General features: G+C 48.2%; 1 protein-coding gene across 1 annotated transcript in view; it reads left to right on the top strand.

The window, feature by feature from the left end:
* The window catches only part of LOC144493230 (E3 ubiquitin-protein ligase MARCHF1-like), a 274,906-nt gene that overhangs the window by 130,323 nt on the left and 118,184 nt on the right, over nt 1-26,399 (top strand). Inside the window, exon 2 of the mRNA XM_078212094.1 lies at nt 4,051-4,101. Coding sequence (XP_078068220.1) covers nt 4,051-4,101 — 51 coding nt within the window. The remainder of the gene's footprint in view (nt 1-4,050; nt 4,102-26,399) is intronic.

Below are 26,399 nucleotides of genomic sequence, written 5' to 3'. Positions count from 1 at the left end.
GAAGGAAATGAGAGAGTGCAGAATGTCGTGTTACAGTCATAGCTAGGGTGTAGAGAAAGATCAACTTAATGCAAAGGAAGTCCATTCAAAAGTGTGACAGCAGCAGGGAAGAAGCTGTTCTTGAGTCAGTTGGTATGTGACCTCAGACTTTTGTATCTTTTTCCTGAAGGAAGAAGGTGGAAGAGAGAATGTCTGGGATGCGTGTGGTCCTTAATTATGCTGGCTGCTTTGCCGAGGCAGCGGGAAGTGTAGACAGAGTCAATGGGTGGGAGGCTGGTTTGCATGATGGATTGGGCTACATTCACGACCTCTTGTAGTTTCTTGTGGTCTTGGGCAGAGCAGGAGCCATACCAAGCTGTGATACTACCAGAAAGAATGCTTTCTGTGGTGCATCTGTAAACGTTGCTGAGAATCATATAGAATCATAGAATCATAGAAACCCTACAGTGCAGAAGGAGGCCATTCGGCCCATCGAGTCTGCACCGACCACAATCCCACCCAGGCCCTACCCCCACATATTTACCCGCTAATCCCTCTAACTACACATCTCAGGGACAATTTTTAACCTGGCCAATCAACCTAACCCGCACATCTTTGGACATCATAGCTGACATGCCAAATTTCCTTTGTTTTCTGAGAAAGTAGAGGCGTTGGTGGGTTTTCTTAACTATAGTGTTGGCATGGGAGGACCAGGACAGGTGGTTGGTGATTTGGACACTAAAAACTTGAAGCTCTCAATCATTTCTACTTCGTCCCCATTGATGTAGACAGGGGCATGTTCTCTTTTCTGCTTCCTGAAGTCGATGACAATCTCTTTCATTTTGTTGACATTGAGGGAGAGATTATTGTTGCCACATCAGTTCACCAGATTCTCTACCTCATTCCTGTACTCTGTCTCATCATTGTTTGAGATTCGACCCACTACAGTGGTATCGTCAGCAAACTTGAAAATTGAATTGGAGGGGAACTTGGCCACACAGTCATAGGTGTACAAGGAGTATAGTAGGGGGCTGAGAACACAGTCTTGTGGGGCACCGGTGTTGAGGATTATCGTGGAGGAGGTGTTGTTGCCTATCCTTACTGATTGTGGTCTGTGAGTTAGGAAGTTCAGGATCCAGTCGCAGAGGGAGGTGCAAGGCCCAGGCCACAGAGTTTGGAGATGAGTTTCGTGGGAATAATAGTGTTGAAGACACGCACAGTCCAACAACTTAAAGGCCAATATTGCATCTGGAATCTCCAAATTAAATTTCATTAGCCTGTTACAGCCCGTATCAAAATCAATGATATACTGTTCCATGGACTGGATATCTTGTTTCCTAATTCACCCATCCTTCATAATTCTCCAAGAACTTGTCTTTTTGGTAAAACCTATCTAAGTGTCATAGCAGGAGCTGTAGCCCATCTTTATTTAGGGCATCTGCCATCCAATCAGAAAATACTTTAAAAACTTTATTAGTGTCACAAGTAGGCTTGCATTAACACTGCAAAGTTACTGTGAAAATCCCCGAGTCACCAAACTATTGCCTGTTCAGGTGCACTGAAGGAGAATTTAGCATGTCCAATGCACCTAACCAGCATGTCTTTCCGTCTGTGGGAGGAAATCCACGCAGACACGGGGAGAACATGCAAACTCCACACAGACAGCGACCCAAACGGGGAATCAAACCCGGATCCCTGGCGCTGTGAGGCAGCAGTGCTGACCACTGAGCCACCATGCTGCTCTAACCTTGCTCCTAAGCAGAAGTGACAAAGCTAAAACCATACCTTGCTTTTTCTCGGTATTGTGGTGACAAGGGTTTACATTTCCACCTCTGCCTTCCATTGCCAACATGGTTCGGCATCTGAAAAGACAGGGGGAACAATCAAATCCCATTGGTTTACTTCTACCTTCTGTCATGGTTGTAGCATTTCTTCAAAAACAAACACCAAATTACAATGGGTTTACCTCTGCTACCAATGTTGATCCTCCAGAAGGAACTCTTCAGTTGTAGGCAATAAAATAAAACAAAACATACTCCAACTCATAAATCAAAGAAAAAGGTTTGATAAAGAAACTTCATTACTCCAACACTTGAGGCCTCACCCTGGCCCATTACAAGCTTCCCAAACCCAGCAGCAGCTTATTTATACTGTGTCAGCAGGTCAGCTGACCACCACATTATTTTGTCATTGGTTACATAGTTTACTGGGTCAGCTGATCCTTACAAATGTTACCATTTGTCACACGACAATAGATTAAATGTAATCGTTGCTTATATTCTAACAATGTGACTCTGCCCCGCCTGATTCCCCCCCACTCAATGCAGAGTTCCCCATTCCCTTCCCTCCTGCTTCCCCCCACCTCCCAGTCTGACCCTGCGCCCTCAGACCCCGTCCGCTTGGCACTGCCTTGTGCCTGTTGGGCACTGCCAGTGTGCCAGGGTGCTCAGTAGGTATTTCCAATGTGCTAGGCTGGCAGTGCCAGGCTAGCGCTGCCCAAGGGGTACCCCTCTACCCCCGACCTCCCAGGGGGCTTTAATGGTTTCCGTTCCCACCGTCGAGGGCATCGCGCCTCATCTCTGTTGCCGGGGACCATACATGATCCCCGCTGGTGTGGATCCCCACTGGTTGGGTCAGAAACATTAGTGAGCCCAGATTATTGCATCCCAGTCTCGCTAAATAGATGCAAATCAGTATTTGCATATTTAATCAGCCTTGCGCTGTTCCCCGGCACAAGGCTGACTACATGGAAGGAAATAGCCCAGAAAGATCACGATTGGTCGCGATTCACATTTTTGGCCACTCAATTACATTCCCCAGCCTGCTTCACTACTCGAACAGCACAGTGGGCTGAGAGAATCGAGCCCATCTACCTAAGAGGACACACAAAGACTCAATTTAATGTCTCAGCCAAAAGACAGCACCACCGATGGTGCCGCAGTCCCTCAATTCTACATTGGAGTCTCATCCGAGATTGTTGCGTTCGAGCCATTGAGTGAAGCATGGGGAGGTGGATTAGTAAGCAAAGCACTTCCTCAAAGTCTGAAAACCTGAAAGTATTTTTTTCCCCCTGTAATTCTAAACTCTGCTAAGACCCCCATTTCCCAAACAACTGCCATATACCGATTGGCCAAATCTAGCCAGTGATTACCACACCAAATAGCTTAAGTGATCCGGTCTTGGAGATGGTTCAGTGAAGAAAATGATTTTTTGTACAAATTGGCTTTTGCCTTCAGCACTTCATATTAAACTGAACTGTTTCCTGAGGATGGCTGCTCCTCCCTCTGCACTTCATAGGATCATAGAATCTCTACAGTGCAGGAGGCCATTCGGCCCATCCGGTCTGTTCCAACCACAGTCCCACCCAGGCCCTATTCCCATAATCCCACACCTTTATCCTGCTAATCCCCTGACACTAGGGTCAATTTAGCATGACCAATCAACCTAAACTGCCCATCTTTCGACTGTGGAAGAAAGCCAGAGCACCTGGGGGAAACCCACACGGACAAGAGAGAATGTGCAAACTCCACACAGATAGTGACCCGAGGCCGGAATTGAACCTGGGTCCCTGGCGTTGAGAGGCAGCAGTGCTAACTACCGTGCCACCATGCCACCCTTCTGCTGCCGTCCGCCCCTAATTTCTGGCTGAACTGGTTCCCCTGGGGATGGCTGTCTCTCTGTCTCTTGCTGCTGCTTCTTCAACACCTCATCTGTGTCTAAACAACTTCCTGGATCACAGCACTCTGACTACTGATTGAATCAATTGCAAAGAGCACACCGTTCCTTATTTTTTCATATTCTTTCCTTTCTCTTAGTTGCTGCCCAGACATGGTTTACAAAATACATGGCAGCTTGATTTTACTTGTGCCAAAAAAAAACTAATAGCATCCTCCCATTTTGTGGTATTTGACCATTCATTATGGTGATAACATCATAAAGGAAAAGCTCCAGTAAAAGCGATAGATTTTTTCATGTTATAGCTGTATTCTAACCTGATTGAAGGAGGCCAATAAACACAAATAGGTACTTTTGACATTATGAATAAAACAACATATTTTGTTTATTTTGCAGAATGACAAGTCTCCAAGGCGCTCAACAAGTCGATCGAGTAACATATCAAAGGTAGGGATATTCTTCATATTTGAAAAGGAAAACTGACTTTTCTAGCTTTGTGTTCATTAACAAGAGACAAGACAATATTGTGATCTTCTCACAAGGAGAACATGTTGTATTTTGAATGAGATAGAACACTCAGCTGCAGTACTTTCCAGAGAATAGAACATAGAACATAGAACATTACAGCGCAGAACAGGCCCTTCGGCCCACGATGTTGCACCGACCAGTTAAAAAAAAACTGTGACCCTCCAACTTAAACCAATTTCTTTTCGTCCATGAACCTATCTACGGATCTCTTAAACGCCCCCAAACTAGGTGCATTTACTACTGATGCTGGCAGGGCATTCCAATCCCTCACCACCCTCTGGGTAAAGAACCTACCCCTGACATCGGTTCTATAACTACCCCCCCTCAATTTAAAGCCATGCCCCCTCGTGCTGGATTTCTCCATCAGAGGAAAAAGGCTATCACTATCCACCCTATCTAAACCTCTAATCATCTTATATGTTTCAATAAGATCCCCTCTTAGCCGCCGCCTTTCCAGCGAAAACAATCCCAAATCCCTCAGCCTCTCCTCATAGGATCTCCCCTCCATACCAGGCAACATCCTGGTAAACCTCCTCTGCACCCTCTCCAAAGCCTCCACATCCTTCCTGTAATGTGGGGACCAGAACTGCACACAGTACTCCAAGTGCGGCCGCACCAGAGTTGTGTACAGTTGCAACATAACGCTACGACTCCTAAATTCAATCCCCCTACCAATAAACGCCAAGACACCATATGCCTTCTTAACAACCTTATCTACTTGATTCCCAACTTTCAGGGATCTATGCACACATACACCTAGATCCCTCTGCTCCTCCACACTATTCAAAGTCCTCCCGTTAGCCCTATACTCAACACATCTGTTATTCCTACCAAAGTGAATTACCTCACACTTCTCCGCATTAAACTCCATCCGCCACCTCTCGGCCCAACTTTGCAACCTGTCTAAGTCTTCCTGCAAACTACGACACCCTTCCTCACTGTCTACCACACCACCGACTTTGGTGTCATCAGCAAATTTGCTAATCCACCCAACTATACCCTCATCCAGATCATTAATAAATATTACAAACAGCAGTGGCCCCAAAACAGATCCCTGAGGTACACCACTTGTAACCGCACTCCATGATGAATATTTACTATCAACCACCACCCTCTGTTTCCTATCCGCTAGCCAATTCCTGATCCAATTTCCTAGATCACCCCCAATCCCATACATCTGCATTTTCTGCAGAAGCCTACCATGGTGAACCTTATCAAACGCCTTACTAAAATCCATATATACCACGTCCACTGCCTTGCCCCCATCCACCTCCTTGGTCACTTTCTCAAAAAACTCAATAAGGTTAGTAAGGCACGACCTACCTGCCACAAAACCATGCTGACTATCACCTATCAATTCATTACTCTCCAAATAACTATAAATCCTATCCCTTATAATTTTTTCCAACATCTTGCCGACAACAGAAGTGAGACTCACCGGTCTATAATTCCCGGGGAAGTCTCTGTTCCCCTTCTTAAACAATGGGACAACATTCGCTAACCTCCAATCTTCTGGTACTATACCAGAGGCCAACGACGACCTGAAGATCAGAGCCAGAGGCTCTGCAATCACTTCTCTTGCCTCCCAGAGAATCCTTGGATAAATCCCATCCGGACCAGGGGATTTATCTATTTTCAGACCCTCCAGAATATCCTGCACATCCTCCTTATCAACTGTAATACTGTCTATTCTACTCCCTTGCAACCCAGTGTCCTCCTCAGCTATATTCATGTCCCCTTGCGTGAACACCGAAGAGAAATATTGGTTCAATGCTTCACCAATCTCCTCCGGTTCCACACATAACTTCCCTCTGCCATCTATAACTGGCCCTAAACTTGCCCTAACCAACCTTCTGTTCTTGACATACCTATAGAACGCCTTAGGATTCTCTTTAACCCTATCCGCCAAAGTCTTCTCATGTCCCCTTTTAGCCCTTCTAAGCTCGCTCTTCAACTCCCTCTTAGCCAATCTAAATGATGATCTGTAAACAGAATAGGAGGTATGATTTTATGAAGCATTATTCTGTCAAAGGTATTGTTTCATATCTATGGCACATGACAGCGACAGCCACATTTCATGAATGAATAAAGAAATTGTGTGATAACAACCACAGAATTTGCAAGAGGAACAAAGTACAAATATTGATGGCTTTCTCATATCAGTGTGGGACTCAAAACAGTTAGCAAATATATTGGTTTGTTTCGTAACTATTGACTTTGCCTTTCTAAGACAGTTTCTCTAACTTCTAATCTGTTCTCATAATTGAGGGGTTTGCTAGTTTTCCTCTTCGATGCGGATGGAGAATCTACCTACAAGGTTGGGAACATTGTAGAAGATAGGAATCTCACTATCCTCTGAATTGAGGTTAATGGCAATTAACATTTGTGCCACTTATTAGTGCAGACAATGTCAGGCAATGATCATCTCCAATAAGGGAGAATCTAACAATCTTTCCTCGACATTAAGTGACATCAACATCCTGGGGGTTACCATTGACCAGAAAATTAACTGGATCACTCATATAAATACAATGGCTACAAGAGCAGATCAGAGCACGGTGGCTGATTGGTTAGCACTGCTGCCTCACAGCGCCAGGGACCTGGGTTTGATTCCCGGCTTGTGTCACTGTCTGTGTGGAATTTGCACGTTCTCCCCATGTCTGTGTGGGTTTACTCCAGGTGCTCCAGTTTCCTCCCAACAGTCCAAAGATGTACCGGTTAAGTGGATTGGCCATGGTAAATTGCCCCTTAGTGTCAAGGGGATTAGCAGGATAAATACATGGGGATAGGGCCTGGGTGGGATTGTGGTCGGTGCAGGCTTGATGGACTGAATGGCCTCCTACTGCATTGTTGGAATTCTGTGATAACTCATCACCTGACTCCCCAAAGCCTGTCCACCATCTACAAAGCAAAGTAAGAAGTGTGATGGAATATTCTCCATTTTACTGGATTAGTGCAGCTCCAACAGCACTCAAAACACGGTGCCATCAAGGGAAAAGCAGCCTGTTAGGTTTACACCCTTTAACATTCACTCCCTGCACCACAGATGCACAGTGGCAGCAGTGTATAGCATCTGTAAAATGCACTACAGCAACTGGCCAAGGGTCCTTCAACTATACTTTCCTAACCCATGACTTGGACCACCTGAAAAGAAAGGGCAGCAGACACATGGGAACACCACCCTTGGAATTTCCCCTCCAATCTAATCCTGACTTGGAAATATATCACACTTCCTTTACTGTCACTGGGTTAAAATCCTGGAACTCCCTCTCTAATAGCACTGTGGGTGTACTTACGCCACATGGACTGCAGTGGTTTAAGATGCTAGCTCACAAGTTTTTTGAGGGAAATTAGGGATGAAAACAATTGCTGGCCAATCCAGCAACATTCACACCTTGTGAAAGAATAAAATTCAGACTTGGGTGTCATGGATCTGCCCACCAACACCAGTAACCAGCATTCAAAGGGGATGATCAGATATGACTTTTCTCAGTTCAAAATTAGCAGACAGAATCAGGTGTAAATAGCTATCATCAAGAAACAGCTTACCTAGATGACTAAGAGATCAGTGGAGTTATACAGATGCTAAGTTCAAGAGTCACTGAATATGAGAAATGCAGACAGTCAAAATACACCAAGGGGAAAACCACAGAGGAACCAAGGTATAATTGCCAGTATCTGCAGAAGCAGGCAGACAACATCTCATAGCTGAGCGATTAATTTAGCATCCTGCAGCCAAGAAGCTGTTTAACACCCAAGAGCTGGAGAGGCCAGTTTTACAACTCAGATTCTGAGAAACAATTTTAACATCTAAGAAGTCTTAGAACCAAGTTTGTGCAGGAACCTTTGCAAAAGCAGTTTAGATGTCTTCACTGAATCAGGAAAAGATATTTCTGAGTCTCAATCATCCACCTTGCATTGTGTGCAAGAATTTGATTAATAGATTTATTTAATTTGGATGTTGTTTGGGAATGAGAAGACTTAATGGGTTCAGGGATCACTGATATATATGTGTGTATATACCTTGGAACAAGGGGTAATTTCTGTATAAACTGTGTATATGTTTGCTATTGATATATTTAATTCTCTTAGAGTCTTATAGTCCGAGTTGTGTGTATTTGTCTTTTCTTTAATTGAATAAATAGTCTTTAGTAATTGTTACACGGTGACTGGGCTGGTTAATCTCACTGGGGAATTCACATGATCCTCACACCATTCCAAAGCTAAGCAACACCACGAAGCGGTGTTTCAAGACGCCCTCACAGATGACATTTGTATGGTTCATGACACAGGTTTGAAAAGATTGTACAATGAAGAGAGATTGAGGAAGCAAAATCTATACTGTTTACGTGTATGACGATATGATGTATGCATCAAAACCACAGATTATTAATATTTTTAGAAATATAGCCAGGCAAACACAGAGGTGTGATTCTAAATATATAGAATCTTGGCTGTCCTCAGCTTCTGGAATAGATTGCCACCTAGGGCACAAACTAGAACAAAAGCAGAAAACTTTGGATGTACTGAGCAGGATAAGCAGCATTTAACAGGGAGGTCAGTGCATCAGATGTGTTCCTTATCAGCTTTGGTATTCACTGGCAAAACTCACACATTCTGATGGAGATCCAATTTAATGTGTCAATATGTCTGTTCCCTCCACAGATGCTACCTGACCTCTTTCAGTTTTTCCGCAATTTCTTTATTAATTTCACATTTGCAGCATCTAGTTTATTTTATTTTTGTATAGGCAGTCAGTAATTATTTTAATAATGTAAAGCTGAGGATTCAACAAGAATGATAGGCTGTGATTATGAGTACTAAAATGATGAAAGATGGTCAGATAAAATCCTGAAAGGGAGCTGGATAATGGCACCAACTGAATGGGTTAATCATGTATTCTAATGGTCTTTGGTTGTTTTGTTCTCAATATTACAAGATGCTTCCAGTTCCTTGCAGGCACTATACCTGAGGGTGTCTGTCAGTTTTGACTAATAGCTCCAATATTATGGCCCTGCAGTGTGTAATTGAGAATTCTCATCCTGTTTCTTGGATGAGATATCATCGCCATTCATTGCCGAGTTCCGTTTTTAAAATTTCTTCATTTAAGTTTTGTTTCCCCACTATCACTTTTCCTTAAGTATTCTCCTTATGCTCCCAGCGACTAACAATCGCCTGTCAGCCTTGACACTGGTGATCGATAGTGTGTTCAAATCCTCTCACAGTCAGGTCAGATTCTGCCACTCTACGCTGATTAATTTTAACTAACTCAGTTTACAGCAGTAATCAAAACTTTTCATGGCTCAGCTATCTACTGGATAAACCTGCTGAGCCATCAATGGAATCTCTGGTTCAATGTATTCTATGTACATTTAGTTCAGTAAATACTGACTTTGATTGAGAAGCACAGCAGAAAATGCATGATTTCATGAATCTGATTCAACACATCTGTTAGAATATGCAATTATTAAGTTTTTTTTTCAAGAATAGCAATTTGCCTTTGTTAATGATTCTGCCATTATAGAAAGATTGCACAAGTATGTATGAACTTAAGAAATAGGAGCAGGAGTAGGTCATTCAGCGGCTCGTGTCTGGTACTTCCGATTACTAAAATCTTGGCTGATCTTTTACCTCAGTTGCTACCCTACCTACCACATGGTGGCTGTACTCTAAGGGCCATGGCCAGGGCTGCCTGAGGCAGGGAAGGAGGCTGTTCAACGTACATAGAACATAGAACAGTACAGCCCTTCGGCCCACGATGCTGTGCCGAACCTTTTCCGAAACCAAGATCAAGGTATCCCACTCCCTATCATTCTAGTGTGCTCCATGTGCCTATCCAATAGTCGCTTGAAAGTTCCTAAAGTGTCCGACTCCACTATCACAGCAGGCAGTCCAGTCCACACCCCAACCTCTCTCTGAGTAAAGAACCTACCTCGTACATCCCTCCTATATCTTCCACCACAATCCTTATAGTTATGCCCTCTAGTAACAGCTACATCCACCCGAGGAAATAGTCTCTGAACGTCCACTCTATCTATCCCCCTCATCATCTTATAAAACTCTATAAAGTCGCCTCTCAACCTCCTCCGCTCTAAAGAGAAAAACCCTAGCTCCCTCAACCTTTCCTCATAAGACCCACCCTCCAAGCCAGACAGCATCCTGGTAAACCTCCTTTTGCACTCTTTCCAGTGCTTCCACATCCTTCTTACAGTGAGGTGACCAGAACTGCACACAATATTCCAAATGTGGTCTCACCAAGGTCCTGTACAGTTGCAGCATAACCCCACGCTCTTAAACTCAAACCCCCTGTTAATAAACACTAACATACTATAGGCCTTCTTCACGGCTCTATCCACTTGAGTGGCAACCTTCAGAGATCTGTAGATATGAACCCCAAGATCTCTCTGTTCCTCCACATTCCTCAGAACCCTGCCTTTTACCCTGTAATCCGCATTCAAATTTGTCTACCAAAATGAATCACCTCGCACTTATCAGGGTTAAGCTCCATCTGCCATTTTTCGGCCCAGCTCTGCATCCTATCAATGTCTCTTTGCAGCCTACAACAGCCCTCCACCTTATCCACTACTCCTGCAATCTTGGTGTCATCCGCAAATTTACTGATCCACCCTTTAGCCCCCTCCTCCAAGTCATTTATAAAAATCACAAATAGCAGAGGACCCAGCACTGATCCTTGTGGTACACCGCTGGTAACTGGTCTCCAGTCTGAAAATTTTCCATCCACCACCACCCTCTGTCTTCTATGAGATAGCCAGTTACTTATCCAATCGGCCAAATTTCCCTCTATCCCACAACTCCTTACTTTCTTCATGAGTCGCCCATGGGGAACCTTATCAAACGCCTTACCAAAATCCATGTATATGACATCAACTGCTCGACCTCCATCGACACACTTAGTTACCTCCTCAAAAAATTCAATCAAATTTGTGAGGCAAGACTGACCCTTCACGAATCTGTGTTGACTATCCCGGATTAAGCTGCATCTTTCTAAATGGTTGTAAATCCTATCCCTCGGGACCTTTTCCATTAACTTACCGACCACCGAAGTAAGACTAATCGGCCTATAATTACCAGGGTCATTCCTATTTCCTTTCTTGAACAGAGGAACAACATTCGCCACTCTCCAGTCCTCTGGCACTATCCCCGTGAACACAGTAAGAAGTCTCACAACACCAGGTTAAAGTCCAACAGGTTTATTTGGTAGCAAATACCATAAGCTTTCGGAGCGCTGCTCCTTCGTCAGATGGAGTGGAAATGTGCTCTCAAACAGTGCACAGAGACACAAAATCAAGTTACAGAATACTGATTAGAATGCGAATCCCTACAGCCAGCCAGGTCTTAAAGGTACAGACAATGTGGGTGGAGGGAGCATTAAACACAGGTTAAAGAGATGTGTATTGTCTCCAGACAGAACAGCTAGTGAGATCCTGCTAGTCCAGGAGGCAAGCTGTGGGGGTTACTGATAATGTGACATAAATCCAACATCCCGGTTTAGGCCGTCCTCATGTGTGCGGAACTTGGCTATCAGTTTCTGCTCAGCGACTCTGCGCTGTCGTGTGTCGTGAAGGCTGCCTTGGAAAACACTTACCTGAAGATCCAAGGCTGAATGCCCGTGACTGCTGAAGTGCTCCCCCACAGGAAGAGAACAGTCTTGCCTGGTGATTGTCGAGCGGTGTTCATTCATCCGTTGTCGTAGCGTCTGCATGGTTTCCCCACTGTACCATGCCTCGGGACATCCTTTCCTGCAGCGTATCAGGTAGACAACGTTGGCCGAGTTGCAAGAGTAGGTACCGTGTACCTGGTAGATGGTGTTCTCACGTGAGATGATGGCATCCGTGTCGATGATCCGGCACGTCTTGCAGAGGTTGCTGTGGCAGGGTTGTGTGGTGTCGTGGTCACTGTTCTCCTGAAGGCTGGGTAGTTTGCTGCGGACAATGGTCTGTTTGAGGTTGCGTGGTTGTTTGAAGGCAAGAAGTGGGGGTGTGGAGATGGCCTTGGCGAGATGTTCGTCTTCATCAATGACATGTTGAAGGCTCCGGAGGAGATGCCGTAGCTTCTCCGCTCCGGGGAAGTACTGGACGACGAAGGGTACTCTGTCCACCGTGTCCCGTGTTTGTCTTCTGAGGAGGTCAGTGCAGTTTTTTGCTGTGGCGCGTCGGAACTGTTGATCGATGAGTCGAGCGCCATATCCTGTTCTTATGAGGGCATCTTTCAGCGTCTGGAGGTGTCTGTTGCGATCCTCCTCATCCAAGCAGATCCTGTGTATTCAGAGGGCTTGTCCATAGGGGATGGCTTCTTTAACGTGTTTAGGGTGGAAGCTGGAGAAGTGGAGCATAATGAGGTTATCCGTGGGCTTGCGGTACAGTGAGGTGCTGAGGTGACCGTCCTTAATGGAGATGCGTGTGTCCAAGAACGCAACCGATTCCAGAGAGTAGTCCATGGTGAGTCTGATGGTGGGATGGAACTTATTGATGTCATCATATAGTTGTTTCAGTGATTGCTCACCATGACTCCAAAGGAAGAAAATGTCATCGATGTATCTAGTGTATAGCATCGGTCGAAGGTCCTGTGTGGTGAAGAAGTCTTGTTCGAACCTGTGCTGGATGCCTGTGACGAGTGGTGTTCCGCAGGGCTCTGTATTGGGACCTCTGCTGTTCATGATTTATATAAACGATCTGGAAGAAGGTGTAACTGGGGTGATCAGTAAGTTTGCGGACGACACGAAAATGGCTGGACTTGCAGATAGTGAGGAACATTGTCAGAGGCTACAGAAGGATATAGATAGGCTGGAAATTTGGGCAAAGAAATGGCAGATGGAGTTCAATCCAGATGAATGCGAAGTGATGCATTTTGGTTGAACTAACGTCGGGGGGAGCAATATGATAAATGGCAGAACCATAAAGGGTGTAGATACGCAGAGGGACCTGGGTGTGCAAGTCCACAGATCCTTGAAGGTGATGTCACAGGTGGAGAAGGTAGTGAAAAAGGCATATGGCATGCTTGCCTTTATAGGACGGGGCATAGAGTATAAAAGTTGGGGTCTGATGTTGCAGCTATATAGAACGTTTCGTTCGGCCGCATTTGGAATACTGTGTCCAGTTCTGGTCGCCACACTATCAGAAGGACGTGAAGGCTTTAGAGAGAGTGCAGAGGAGGTTTACCAGGATGTTGCCTGGTATGGAAGGGCTTAGTTATGAGGAGAGATTGGGTAAACTGGGGTTGTTCTCACTGGAAAGACGGAGGATGAGGGGTGACCTAATAGAGGTGTATAAAATTATGAAAGGCATAGATAGGGTGAAAGAAACATGAAACATAGAAACCCTACAGCACAGAAAGAGGCCATTCGGTCCATCGAGTCTGCACCGACCACAATCCCACCCAGACCCTACCCTCATACCCCTACATATTTTACCCACTAATCCCTCTAATCCACGCATCCCAGGACAATAAGGGGCAACTTTAGCATGGCCAATCAACCTAACCCGCACATCTTTGGACTGTGGGAGGAAACCGGAGCACCCGGAGGAAACCCACGCAGACACGAGGGAATGTGCAAACTCCACACAGACAGTGACCCAAGCCGGGAATCGAACCCAGGTCCCTGGAGCTGTGAAGCAGCAGTGCTAACCATTGTGCTACCGTGCTACCGTACTGCCACGGTGGGAAGCTTTTTCCCAGATCGGTGGTGACGTTCACGAGGGGTCATAGGTTCAAGGTGATGGGGGGGAGGTTTAACTCGGATATCAGAAGGACGTATTTTACACAGAGGGTGGTGGGGGTCTGGAATGCGCTGCCGGGCAAGGTGGTGGAGGCGGACACACTGGGAACATTTAAGACTTATCTAGATAGCCACATGAGCGGAGTGGGAATGGAGGGATACAAAAGAATGGTCTAGTTTGGACCAGGGAGCGGCGCGAGCTTGGAGGGCCGAAGGGCCTGTTCCTGTGCTGTATTGTTCTTTGTTTTTTGTTCTGACTCCATGCACAAGTTCTCACTACTGTCCTTGACCGGCCCTAACCTCACCCTGCTCATTCTTTTATTCCTCACATAAGAGTAAAAAGCCTTGGGGTTTTCCTTGATCCGACCCGCCAAGGACTTCTCATGCCCCCTCCTAGCTCTCCTTAGCCCTTTTTTCAGCTCATTCCTTGCGAACCTGTAACCTTCAACCGACCCAACTGAACCTTGTTTTCTCATCCTTACATACGCTTCCTTCTTCCTCTTGACAAGACATTCAACCTCTTTTATGAACCATGGTTCCCTCACTTGGCCATTTCCTCCCTGCCTGACAGGGACATACCTATCAAGGACACCCTGTATTTGTTCCTTGAACAAGCTCCACTTTTCATTTGTGCCTTTCCCTGACAGTTTCTGTTCCCATCTTATGCTCCCTAATTCTTGCCTAATCGCATCATAATTACCCCTCCACCAATTATAAACCTTGCCCTGTTGTACGGCCCTATCCCTCTCCATTGCAATAACGAAAGACACCGAATTGTGGTCGCTATCTCCAAAGTGCTCTCCCACAAACAAATCTAACACTTGGCCCGGTTCATTTCCCAGTACCAAATCCAATGTGGCCCCACCTCTTGTTGGCCTATCCACATATTGTGTCAGGAAACCCTCCTGCATACACTGTACAAAAACTGCCCCATCCGAACTATTCGACCTATAAAGGTTCCAATCAATATTTGGAAAGTTAAAGTCACCCATGACAACTACCCTGTGACCTCCACACCTATCCATAACCTGCTTTGCAATTTCTTCCTCCACACCTCTATTACTATCTGGGGGCCTATAGTAAAGTCCTAACAACGTGACCGCTCCTTTCCTATTTCTAACTTCAGCCCATATTACCTCAGTAGGCAGATCCCCCTCGAACTGCCTTTCCGCAGCCGTTAAACTATCCTTGATTAACAATGCTACTCCTCCACCTCTTTTACCAGCTTCCCTACTCTTACTGAAACATCTATAACCCGGTACTTCCAACAACCATTCCTGTCCCTGTTCTAACCATGTCTCCGTAATGGCCATAACATCGTAGTCCCAAGTACCAATCCACGCTCCAAGTTCGTCTACCTTATTTCAGATGCTCCTTGCATTGAAGTAGACACACTTCAACCCACCTTCCTGTCTGCCGGTACACTCCTGCGACCTTGATATCTTCCTCAGTACCTCACTACACTCAACACTGGCTTTTGGACTACAGCTCCTTTTCCCATCCCCCCGACAAACTAGTTTAAACGTAGAGATAGAGGAAGGCATGGAAGGAGAGAGGTGGCAAGGAAGGGTGACAGGGAGGCAGAGAATACATGACGCCATGCGACTCATCCTCTTTCAGCATGAGAACCAGGTTCTACTTGTCAGCCCCACAGCTTCCAACCTGGGCTGCCACCTCCTTCATCAAGGCTGCCTTGATCAAAAACCTCTGCTGCAATGCCTGGGAAACAGGACCTCTTGTCTTCCCAAATGGAGGAGAACCTGGAGCGAGGTGCCCCTGAACAATGGAACACTATTGTCTGCTCTGAGGAATGGGCCAGGAAGGGTTTCCTTCCAACCATCCATGAAGTTAAAGATTGAAGAGTTCCAACAGCAGCTGTAGTGTGACAGCCTCCAGTTATAGCCACACTGATCCTACTGCCTTACAGGAAATGAATGCCTGTCTGTCCGCCCTTTAAATATGGCACTTAGAACTTCAACCCTCTCAGATAACGACAGGAGTGCTGACTTCATGATTCGCCGTGCTCCTCGACCATGGATAGCTAATTGGCTGGCTACTGTGTAGTCAGCTATCCAACTCTCGAACAGGAGAGTCGTTCACATCCTGACCTGCCGCTGACAATCTCACTGCTACCCAAAGATTGCTTTGGGTTTTTTTGGAGGAAGTCTGATTTTCCTCCAGATTGCTAACCCCATTCCATTTTCCTCTCGTCTTTTTTTTGGGTGGGAATGCCTAAGGTGGAAAGCGCACGCCTGACCCTGCTAATATTGGGTTTGCTATTTTAAATGGGGGCAAAAATCAGATTTCCTCCCAACACCATCTTTTCTGATGGTTTGAAGTTTTGGAAGCCTATTAAAAGCATGCCAGGTCTGAGAATTCATGAAGAAAATGGAAAGTCTGCAGAGGTGTCTGAAACATTCTAAAAAAGGATATTGAAGTGTTTTCATTCCTTCAAATGTCACTTTTCGGTGATGTAATGTAATGTTGATGTGTTTTTAATGCAGTGACTCAGGATAGAGATGTCTTTTACAGTAAGTTGACCAGATCTTCATAGTGTTGAGATGGGTAGGTTATGTTGAAGTAAACTGGCTTTTTGATTTTAGACGCAATTGGTACTCCCGTTGGTATTGAATGGTTTTGGATGAGTTTTGACAAAAACATTAATAGTGTAAATCACAAGTCTATCATAGTCTACATTAAAATTACAAGATGTGAGACCCACCAGATAGCTATGGCACATTGCTTTGGCTTCACACTAGTTGCAGTGCAATGAGAAGTTGTGTTTTAAAAATCCCTAAGTATTCTTGCCCACACTCTATTAACATGCAGGATAAGGTACTGCACAAAACTCCTTTGTTACTGACTACAGGATAGTATGCAGAATAATTCTGCTCTGCAAACTGCATGTTATATTCCAAACACACTGGGTAAAATATGAATATATGTACTAATGTTGAAGCTTGTGTGTAAACAAGGAATCGTAAAGCACTTATTTAAATTGAGGATTGATTAATGGACAGAAATTTGAGAGTAGGAATAAATAGGTCATTTTCAGATTGGCAACACTCAGTACATAACCTCAGCTATTTACAATTATATAAATGAAGGGACCGAGTGTATTATCATAAGAGTCATTTGGTTATCAAGTCATTATGATACATATGGAGGCCATTCAGCTCAACAAATCCATGCCAGCTTTCTGTAGAGTAATCCAGCCATTGCCTTTCTTTATGACCACATCTGCTTTACAAACTACTTTACTAATATGCCTTTCACCTTCAACCAAGAACCCTCAAGTCCCTTTGTCCCTGCACTCTCTTTTTGTAGCGGGATTCCTCTTTTTAACTCCACTGGGCTTATTTTAGGTTTGGTTCTCCGTCACCCAAACCCCACCAATGCCCGAGTGATTCTCTCTCTCGCCGATGGAACAATGGCCACCTTGCGTCTACTTCACTAGAGTAGCGCTCCCAAGAGAGAGAAAAGGAAACTGCTGCCTATCCACTACCTGGCAGCCTTTCCTGAGTGGGCGGTTTCGAAGCGCCCAGGGTACCCTCAGTTCTAGACTCCAGAATTATGGTAAGGAATATTTATATTGTGACTTAGTCAGAGATCATTGGTGAGAAATTGAAAAGATCAAAACGGACTCCAACGGAAGTCAAAGATATCTATATATATATATATTTATTAAAACATCAAGGTCAAAGGTCACCAAACACCAGGAAAACAACACACCATGCCTTATGCTCTATAAGACTATAGCTATGGAAGGAATACTAAAACGGACACCACGGAATTCTTAGTTCATACAAGTTTACCACGTCTTAAACTATGAAAGGTGCATGCAAAAGCCCCCCCCTTTCCCCAAAGCCTCATCCACTATGATGATCTCGGGAACTTTGCGAATTACCAGGGGATACTCACAATCCTAGTTTAAATTGCTCAGTGGGATTCGGGCTGCGTGCTGGAGACGAACGAGAGGCGGGAAACAGGAGAGGAGTGCTGTCATGCTGGTCCGAAGAGAAAAGGAAGAAATGGCCGGCCTGACTATCCTTTTATATTGTAAAACTTGAATTCTTTTCCTGCCAACTCCGCCCCCCTTCCAACCGGCAGTTCCACAGACAAAGGCTTGCTCGTGTTATCTGCAGCTGCGATCTTACAGTCCATAGAGACCAGATGGTCCCATCCCAGGTGATAGGTCTCTTGCTGTCCTTTATTGTTCCATCGGAGATCGTTTAATTGTTTTCTCATTAAGGAAATGGGCTTCTCCTCGCTCTGGGACAAGGCCATTATCACCTGTATTGAGTCCAGACCAGGTGTATTGTCTTGCTGCCGGCCTAGTCTGGTGAGGTCGTCAGGTCCTTTTTGTGCTGCTGATAACCTAATCAGCAGTCTGTCTGGTTTCTGGCTGCTTGCAATTTTTGGACTGGGCCCCTTCACACACACACACACACACACACACAGGCTGGCTGGGCTCCGTGGGACATTTTTGGTCAAGTCCTGCAGCCAAGTATGGCCACTTTCACAGTTCTTTAGGGTTCAAGTCCTTTCCCCAGCTCATAAAAAAGGCCTGAGTTGCCCGAAAAACTTACAGATGCCCCTTCGATACGTCCAGACTCGCTCGGACCGTATCGACATAAATGTTTGAGGGGCAACACTTCTACTCCTTCGTGACTGTAAGCACCCCCTCCTAACCCGCGAAGCTCTGTGTCCCGAGGAGTCCCCTTAATCTGAGCTACACCCCTTTTATATACAGCAACACAGAGAAAGGTGACATCGGTAGATACATTACAACAATCCCTTGCAATATGCGGAATGGAAAAACATTAAATACACCAAGTACAGCAATAAACCAGCGGCCCCCAAACGTAGGGGTTACCGCATATATATATACAGAAACTTCACAGCATTGGGATACAGTAGCGGTTTTTGTTAAACTGGCAAGGTTCGGTTCGGGCTGTGGAGGTTTGATCGAGTTAATAACTTCCGCAGCCCCGCGGTCTTCCTCCGCTTTCGGAACTTGCAGTTAACACATAGTAAATAAAACACAATAATTAGTTGGCACACAATTAACAGATGGGAGGCTATACGGATCCAGGCTGGGATCACTATCCAAGAGCCTAAGTTCCACCAATCGGGGGATCTAATATCTTCTATTTCCCTATCAATATCCTGGGTCTTTTGCTCCAGGGAGAAAAAATGTTTTTGGGACAGTTCTACTGCTGCTAACAATACTTTTAAATCTTCCTTAACTGGGGGAATATTGTACCCGAACCGGGCCACATATTGGTGTAAATCAGTAACGTTTTCTCGTACCGAGAGGTGAACTGAGGAGGGTTCTGGAATGGGTAATATCCGCTGCTGTGCCACATGGACCTCTGCCTTAGGTTTAAACCAGAAGCTGCTGTGCAGTATCGGACACCAACGGGTGCAGCGCTGCTAGGTGCTGCTGTGGTCCGTGTCGATACCGCTGGGCTCCAGTGGTTACACAATATGTCCCACTCCCTATATATGCCACCTGTGGCTGGACATGGCTCGCTACCATCGCCTCCATGGTGCAATTTATAGGTTCTGCCCCAACAGTCCTGAACCCGCACTGAGGCCATGCCTCAGTGCCCATGTGCTGGGGACACAGGATCACCTGTATTCCCCGGCTCTGACAACCCGAGAGGTCAATACCTGCCACAGCTTGCTCCCGCACTATGACATACAGCGGGACCTCCCCATAGCGGACATGCACCCCCCCCACGAATGACCCCCACATTCTCCACTCGGTACAGGGGCGCTGGTCGTGCCGAACTTCCCAGGACTGGGATCCTCACGACCACCCCCAAGATTGTATGGTTGGACTTCCCACAATCTACCGGTACCGGATAGGCTTCTGATGCTACACGAAGCTGACAAGGACTCAAAATGTTATTAAACAGGTGCAGCGCTGCTAGGTGCTGGTTACTTATCCATGAGGGGATCTGGCCTAGTCTCAGGTCCTCCAGATTGCTCCTCCCCTCCCCCAGCAACCAAGCCCCATACAGCCCACACACTTCGTTTTGAGCAGCCTGATCGGACGCATTCCGATCTTCCCGAATCAGCGCATTAATCGTTTTGGCATGGTTCTCCAATTGCGCAATTATCTCTTTTAGGTGGAGAGTCATTGCCACCTCTTCGTGCAACCCAGAGCCCACTATTGCATTCTCATCACCCAGTACTTTCCTTAGCTGTCCTTTTAGCTGATTTATTTGCAAGGCCAGCTCCACAGTATCCATACTATTAACAATAGATGACCCCGTATTGAAAGCAGTAAACCCATCGTTAACCAGCCCTCTCCGCTGTCGGCTGGAATGCACATTAAATTCCCCTCCCCCACGATACATTTCCTCCACATCCACGTCTCCGAAGTCCAAGTTGTGGAACTTCTGGAACATATCTTTTAACAACGCCTGGTATAATAGCTCTGTCTCGCGAGGGCACCATGCTGGTAGACGCACTTCAGTCAAATTTAACACAACAGAGGCAACAGCATGATGTACCCCCTGGTACAATACCTTCTTGGTGGGGACGAGCACTAGGCCATTCTCGGGCCCCTTGGTGGTTGTCGGACAGTTGTGGGGGTCGATCGGTTGGGCCGTGGGCAGGGGTCTCTTTACCTGAACCAGCAGTTCGGTAGCTTTCACAGTCATCCCAGCCCAGGGAGTTACGCATCCCTTCCTACTGCGGTCCCAATTTATCCTGCCCCCGGAGTCTTGCCACCACCTCACGAAGGTGATCGATGCCCCTTGTGGACATATCCTGGCAGACCCCCATAGGCACAAATATATCCCCTGGTCATAAGCCCACCACTTCTCCCAACATACAGTAATCCTTCCTGGTGACCCCGTGATGGTCCGGTAGGTATCATTGTCCAGTCGTTCCCAGTCCGAGGATCGATCCCTCATGTCCGGGCTCAGCTTCCTGAGCCACCACCACCTCCCCAAAGGAACATCCCCCTTACAGGTTAAACACACCCGCCTGCCCTCAGTCACCCTAACCCGGTCAGTCGCCACCTGTATCTCTCTGCAGAGTACAGAGGCCTCTCCGTATGTGAAGCTCTGGTGGCTGGGGTACCTGGTCGAGTTCGACCACAGCACCCAGGCCACCTCCCCACGTGGGAGTAGCGTGCCTGCTCCGAGGCCACCAGGTCTCCCTGACCGGTAGTTACGAGGGGTGCCCTGCGCCAGAGCACCCATATACCAACGACTCCTCCATTTCCCCTCTACGGGTCTCGCACATCTCCAGGCACATTGTTATACTCAGTATCCATATGGCAGGACGGCCCATCTGTAAAACAAAACAGAAGACCTCCTTGCCTCCACATTGCCCTCCACCCTTCCTGAAACCACTTCACACGGAAGGGCGTCATTGTATTCCTCACTTGCAGTTACCGCTTTTGAAATTGCCGCCGTGCAATTTCACAAGCTGCCGGTTGCGGTACTGGATTTCGCAGCCCGGCTTCCCAGGGTCCTAGTGCCCTGCGTCCATTCTTAAACAGTGGAAGTTCCCGACCTCCACACTACTGTTCCCAATTCGGAAAACATCACATACACAGAATAATCTACACAGAAAACTACAAAAACAACCAAAACGTGAATCCTATATCTATTTACACCGCCACCCGTCTCCGGGTGGCCAACTTAAAACTGATGCTCACCCTGCTGAGGCCAGTCGTCTGCCTGGCCCGACCGTCCGGTCCGGACCTCCGTGGGCCGAGGGTCCTGACTGCCCCTGGCCTCCCCTTCCCCAAATGGTTTCCGGAATCCCTCTCCGTTCCCTGCGGAGACTGGGCTACCCGTGGCCGCACTTGGTAGTGCCCCACGCCTTCTACTTTCCACCCGGGCCCTTTTGCTGCGGGTCGGGCCCCGAGTGCCATGTGTGAGGGAGACCACCTTACCGGGGGTCTGGAGACCCTGCTGCTCCGACGACCCCTCCCTGACTCCCATACCAGAGGCGATACCTCCATCTCCTCTGCCTCCCTAACTTCGGCCTCACTGAGGCAGTTGACCCGGCCAGTGAGCTGATGCTCGGGTAGTTTAAAATTACCCGGGCTGGGTGCTTGTATCACCGTTAACCTCACTGCGGCCGCTACCTCCGGTGCCGTCCAGCTGGGACAGCACATTATCACCTGTTGGGTAACGGTGGGGTCAGGTATTTCCCCTACTGTTTCCACCTCTACGGGGGCTTCCTCACTTGCTACCCCCTTCCTCACTCCCTTCTTGCTCTTCCCGGCCCTGGTGGGGTCGAAGAGCTTGCATTGGTTTACATGAAACCATTTCACCTTGCGGGGAAGCTGTACAGCGTATACCATGGGGCTGGCCTTGTCCACTATACTGTACGGCCCCGCGTACAGCGGCTCAAAGGTCCCCACCCGCGCAAAATTGTGGACCATCACCTGCTCTCCTATGGCCCACTCGTGAGTTGTGCGGGGCTCCAGCAGCAGCCTGTTTCTGCGGTGCTGGGCCCCCATGTTACTGGCTGCCTGCCAGTGAACCTGCTTCAGCTGTTCCAACAGCTGTTTTGCGAACTTATCCCTATTGACCTCCCTGAGCTGTCCCTCTGTCAGGGCAGGTACCATGACATGAATCGGAGTCCTCATGACTCGCCCGGTCATGAGCTCGTGTGGGGAATATCCTGTACTCCTGGACTGGCTAGCCCGGATCCCCATGAGTACTAGGGGCAGAACTTCCACCCACCGGTTAGGAGAGTTGCCGGTCTCCTTCCGCAACCTCTCTTTAATGGTGCGGTTCAACCTCTCTACAGGACCCGAGGACTGGGGGTTATAGGCCACATGCCATTTTGCCCTGATGCCCAGGACCTTAAGGGTCGCCTGCATGATCTGCCCCATGAAATGACTCCCCTGGTCCGACTCCACAAACTGCGGGAGTCCCCACCTGGAGAACACCTCCCTGACTAGGATCTTGGCCGTGCCTACAGCGGTGGCTGTTCGGCACGGGAAGGCTTCCACCCACTTCGAAAACACATCCACTAATACAAGGCAGTACTTGTATCCCCCTGCAGCGGTGGGAAGGGGTCCAATATAGTCGATCTGTACCGACTGCCAGGGCCCCTCCACCCTACGGACGTGCCCCAGTGAAACCTTCCTCTTTTGGGGATTGGGGTTATTCGTGGCACACACTAAACAGTTCGCACAAAAGTCACGAACGTCCTCCCGGAGGCCAGGCCACCATCCCACCTTCTCTACCCGCTGCCAGGTGGTCTCGGGACCGGGGTGTCCTGCTCCCGGGCTCTCATGAGCTACCTCTATGAATTCCCTCCTATGCTGGGAAGGCACTATCCACTGGTCTCCTCTAAAGAGCATGCCTTCCTTTAAGGTCATGTCCTTCTCTCCATAAGGACCCTCTACCCTTTCCTGCCTACCCAGGGCTGCTATGGCGGTCTTCAACTCGGGGTCCTGTGCCTGAACAGTGGCTAGGTCTGGGGCCAAGGTCACTCTTGGATCCCCTCTCCGGGGCTGTCCCCTGACTGCTGCCACCTGTCCTTCCCCGTAAGGATCCCACTCTACCCCGTACCTAGCCCCCTCTCTGGCCAGACTGTCTGCCCTCTGGTTCCCCTCACCCCGTGGCTCTGTCTTGGAGTGGGCTTTAACCTTATGGATGTACCTATCCCCGCCCTCTCCTACAGCAGCCACTATCCTCTCTAACAGGGGTTTTGTAGCGAGGGGCTTCCCATCCGAGGAGGTGTACCCTCGGCAGGACCAGATGGCCAGATACTCCGTGCACGAGTTGCACGTAAACATGCTGTTCGAGCAGATGGTGTATGGAATGGGGAAACGCTCCGGATGTGTGACCACATACATCACTGTGGACAGCTCTGCCTGCTGAGCGCTCAGTGTGTGGGGGAGCTTGAGGGCCAGGGCTATCTCTGCTTTGGGGTCCCAGATCCCACAACCCGTGAATCTGATGCCCCCCGATACGGAACTGGATCCGTCTACGTATATCTCCCTACCCGTGGAATGCAGCCCTGCCCGAAAACCAAAACCTACCTCCCATACCCCCTCAACGGAACAATGCTGTGGCTCCCCTGGGTACACCAGGTTGGCTGCGAGCTGTGGCTCACTCAGCCCCTTCACCCATAGCGCCATTTGGGACAACAAGAGAGTCCACCGGGTGATCCTGGCACTACTGACCGTGCCATCTTTAATCTGGCCGTTTAACAACATTTGGGTTGGGGTGTGATGGGTCAGGAGGGTGATGGGTGCCATTCTAATAAAAACCTGCACCCGCTTCACCGCCCAGTATGTGGCCAGCAGGTGCCGTTCACAGTTGGAGTATGCCCGCTCCACTTCTGTGAGAACTCGGGAGGAATACACCACTGGCCTCAACTTGCCATGCCGTTCTTGGAGGAGTACAGCACTCAGGCTATCACTGCCTGCTGCTACCTCCAGGAAAAATTCCTCCCGGGGGTCAATGGCTCCCAGAGCTGGGGCCTTTTGCAAGTCCTCCTTGAGTCGGACGAATGCCGACTCGCACTTGCTGTCCCACTCCCATTCCACCCCCTTGTGCAGCAGCCTGAGCAGAGGCGCTGCAGTCGCGGCGTAATCTTCAATGAAGTCACGGCAGTAGCCTGTGACTCCCAAAAAGGATCGTACCCCCCTAACGTCTACCGGGACTGGGAGTTCCTGCACTGCCTGTCTCCTGGCCGCATCTATCCCTCTCTCCCCAGCCCTAAGGGTTAAACCCAGGAACTTGACCTCCCTCAACCCGATTTGGGCTTTCTTGGGGTTAACTTTTAACCCTCCCTTATGGAGTAACCCCAACAACTCGTCTACCAGGGGGCCATGTTCCTCGCTACTGTCCGTGAACAGTAGTATATCGTCCACATACTGGACCAGTCTGTGGGGCTCACTAAACTCTTTCAGGCATTCGGCCATGCACTGGTGAAAAATGCTGGGGCTGTTGTGGAAACCCTGTGGGAGACAGCTCCATGTATACTGCTGCCCCTTAAACGTGAAGGCGAACTTATACTGGTCCTCCCGCCTGACTGGGATGGACCAAAACCCATTCGAAATATCCAGCACTGTAAAAACAGAGGCTGACGCTGGAATGTCTCCTAACAGGTCCGCCACGGCTGCTACCATTGGGGCGCATGCCGGAATATTCTTATTAAGGACTCTGTAGTCCACTGTGGCCCTCCAGGAATTATCTGGCTTCCTCACCGGCCAGAGCGGTGAGTTCACATGTGTGGCAATTGGCCTCAAAATGCCTTGCCTTACCAGTGAATTTAGGGCCACCTCTAAATCTGCCTCCGCTTCCCGGGGGAAACTATACTGTTTCTGGGGTCGGGACATGGGGTCTCCATCTATCCTGACCTCTGTCCCAGTGACCCTCCCGCAATCGTGCTTGTGGGTCGCAAAGGCGGCCAAATTCTTCCGGACATACCCCCTATATTCCTCCGAGGTATTCCCTACCAAGGCTTCCAAATCATACCCCTCCTTAGGTTTCACTACACACAAAGCCCCCCTTTCTTGTGCCCTCTCTATGACCATGACCTCTTTCTCAGCCCCTTCCCCTGCTATGCCCCACAAACAGTGGTTCCTCAGGTCCACCAAGACCTGATGAGCCACTATAAAATCGGCGCCTAGGATCCCCTTTCCCTCCTGCTCCCATCTCATCAGGACGCATTTCCACTGCGCCTGGAGTGTCCCCAACCTGATGGACAAGGGAACAGAGAAAAAACCAGTCTTCTCGTTTCCCGTGAAGCCGAAAAGACTGTAGGGCGCCCCGCTGGATAGAGGGGATGTTTGGGGATTGTCCGTGTGGACAATGGTACTGGAAGCACCTGTGTCCAGTAGGTAACTCCCGACCACATCCTGGACCTCCATCCTGACCCACGGTCTCCCGCATGGGCCATACTCTAATGGACATAGGAAGGTGGGCTGCCCCGCTGGCAGTCATAAGGGAGCTCGTGGTGCGGGTGCAGGCTGGCCCTGGCCTGTTGCCATCGCTACCTGCCCGGACCCTGTTGCCTTGGTCTGCAGATAAGCCAGCAGATCCTTTACGTCGATCGTCTCCGGGGTAAGTGCTCCTACCACCGGGGTTGGTGTCTTTTTCATGGGAGCCCTTTCCTCCCTGCTCGGGTTCCTACACTCCCTCCTGAAGTGCCCGGGCTTCCCACACCCGTAGCACACCGGCCTCCGGTCTGAGGCCCGGCTGCCTTCCTGCTTCCACTCCCTCCTAGGGAGGGGTGCCGGTGCGACCTCATGCACCTTGCCCTTATGGGGCTTTTCCTCACTTCTCTCCCCGTTGCGATACACAAGGGTGAGCTTTCTTATTACCTCCGCCTCGTTAAGGTTGGGGTCCAGCGGGTCGAACCAATGCTCGGCCTTTGCCCTAACTCGCGGAAGGCAGTTAGCCACAAGAGTCTTCAGCCAGTGGGCTGTCCTCTCGTCCAGATGTTGCCTGTCTAAGGGAGTCCCACACGTTCCCTCATACAC

Source organism: Mustelus asterias, chromosome 1, assembly GCF_964213995.1.
Source record: "Mustelus asterias chromosome 1, sMusAst1.hap1.1, whole genome shotgun sequence".
In the NCBI taxonomy this organism is placed as follows: Eukaryota; Metazoa; Chordata; class Chondrichthyes; order Carcharhiniformes; family Triakidae; genus Mustelus; species Mustelus asterias.
This window is presented reverse-complemented; position numbering and strand designations above follow the sequence as displayed.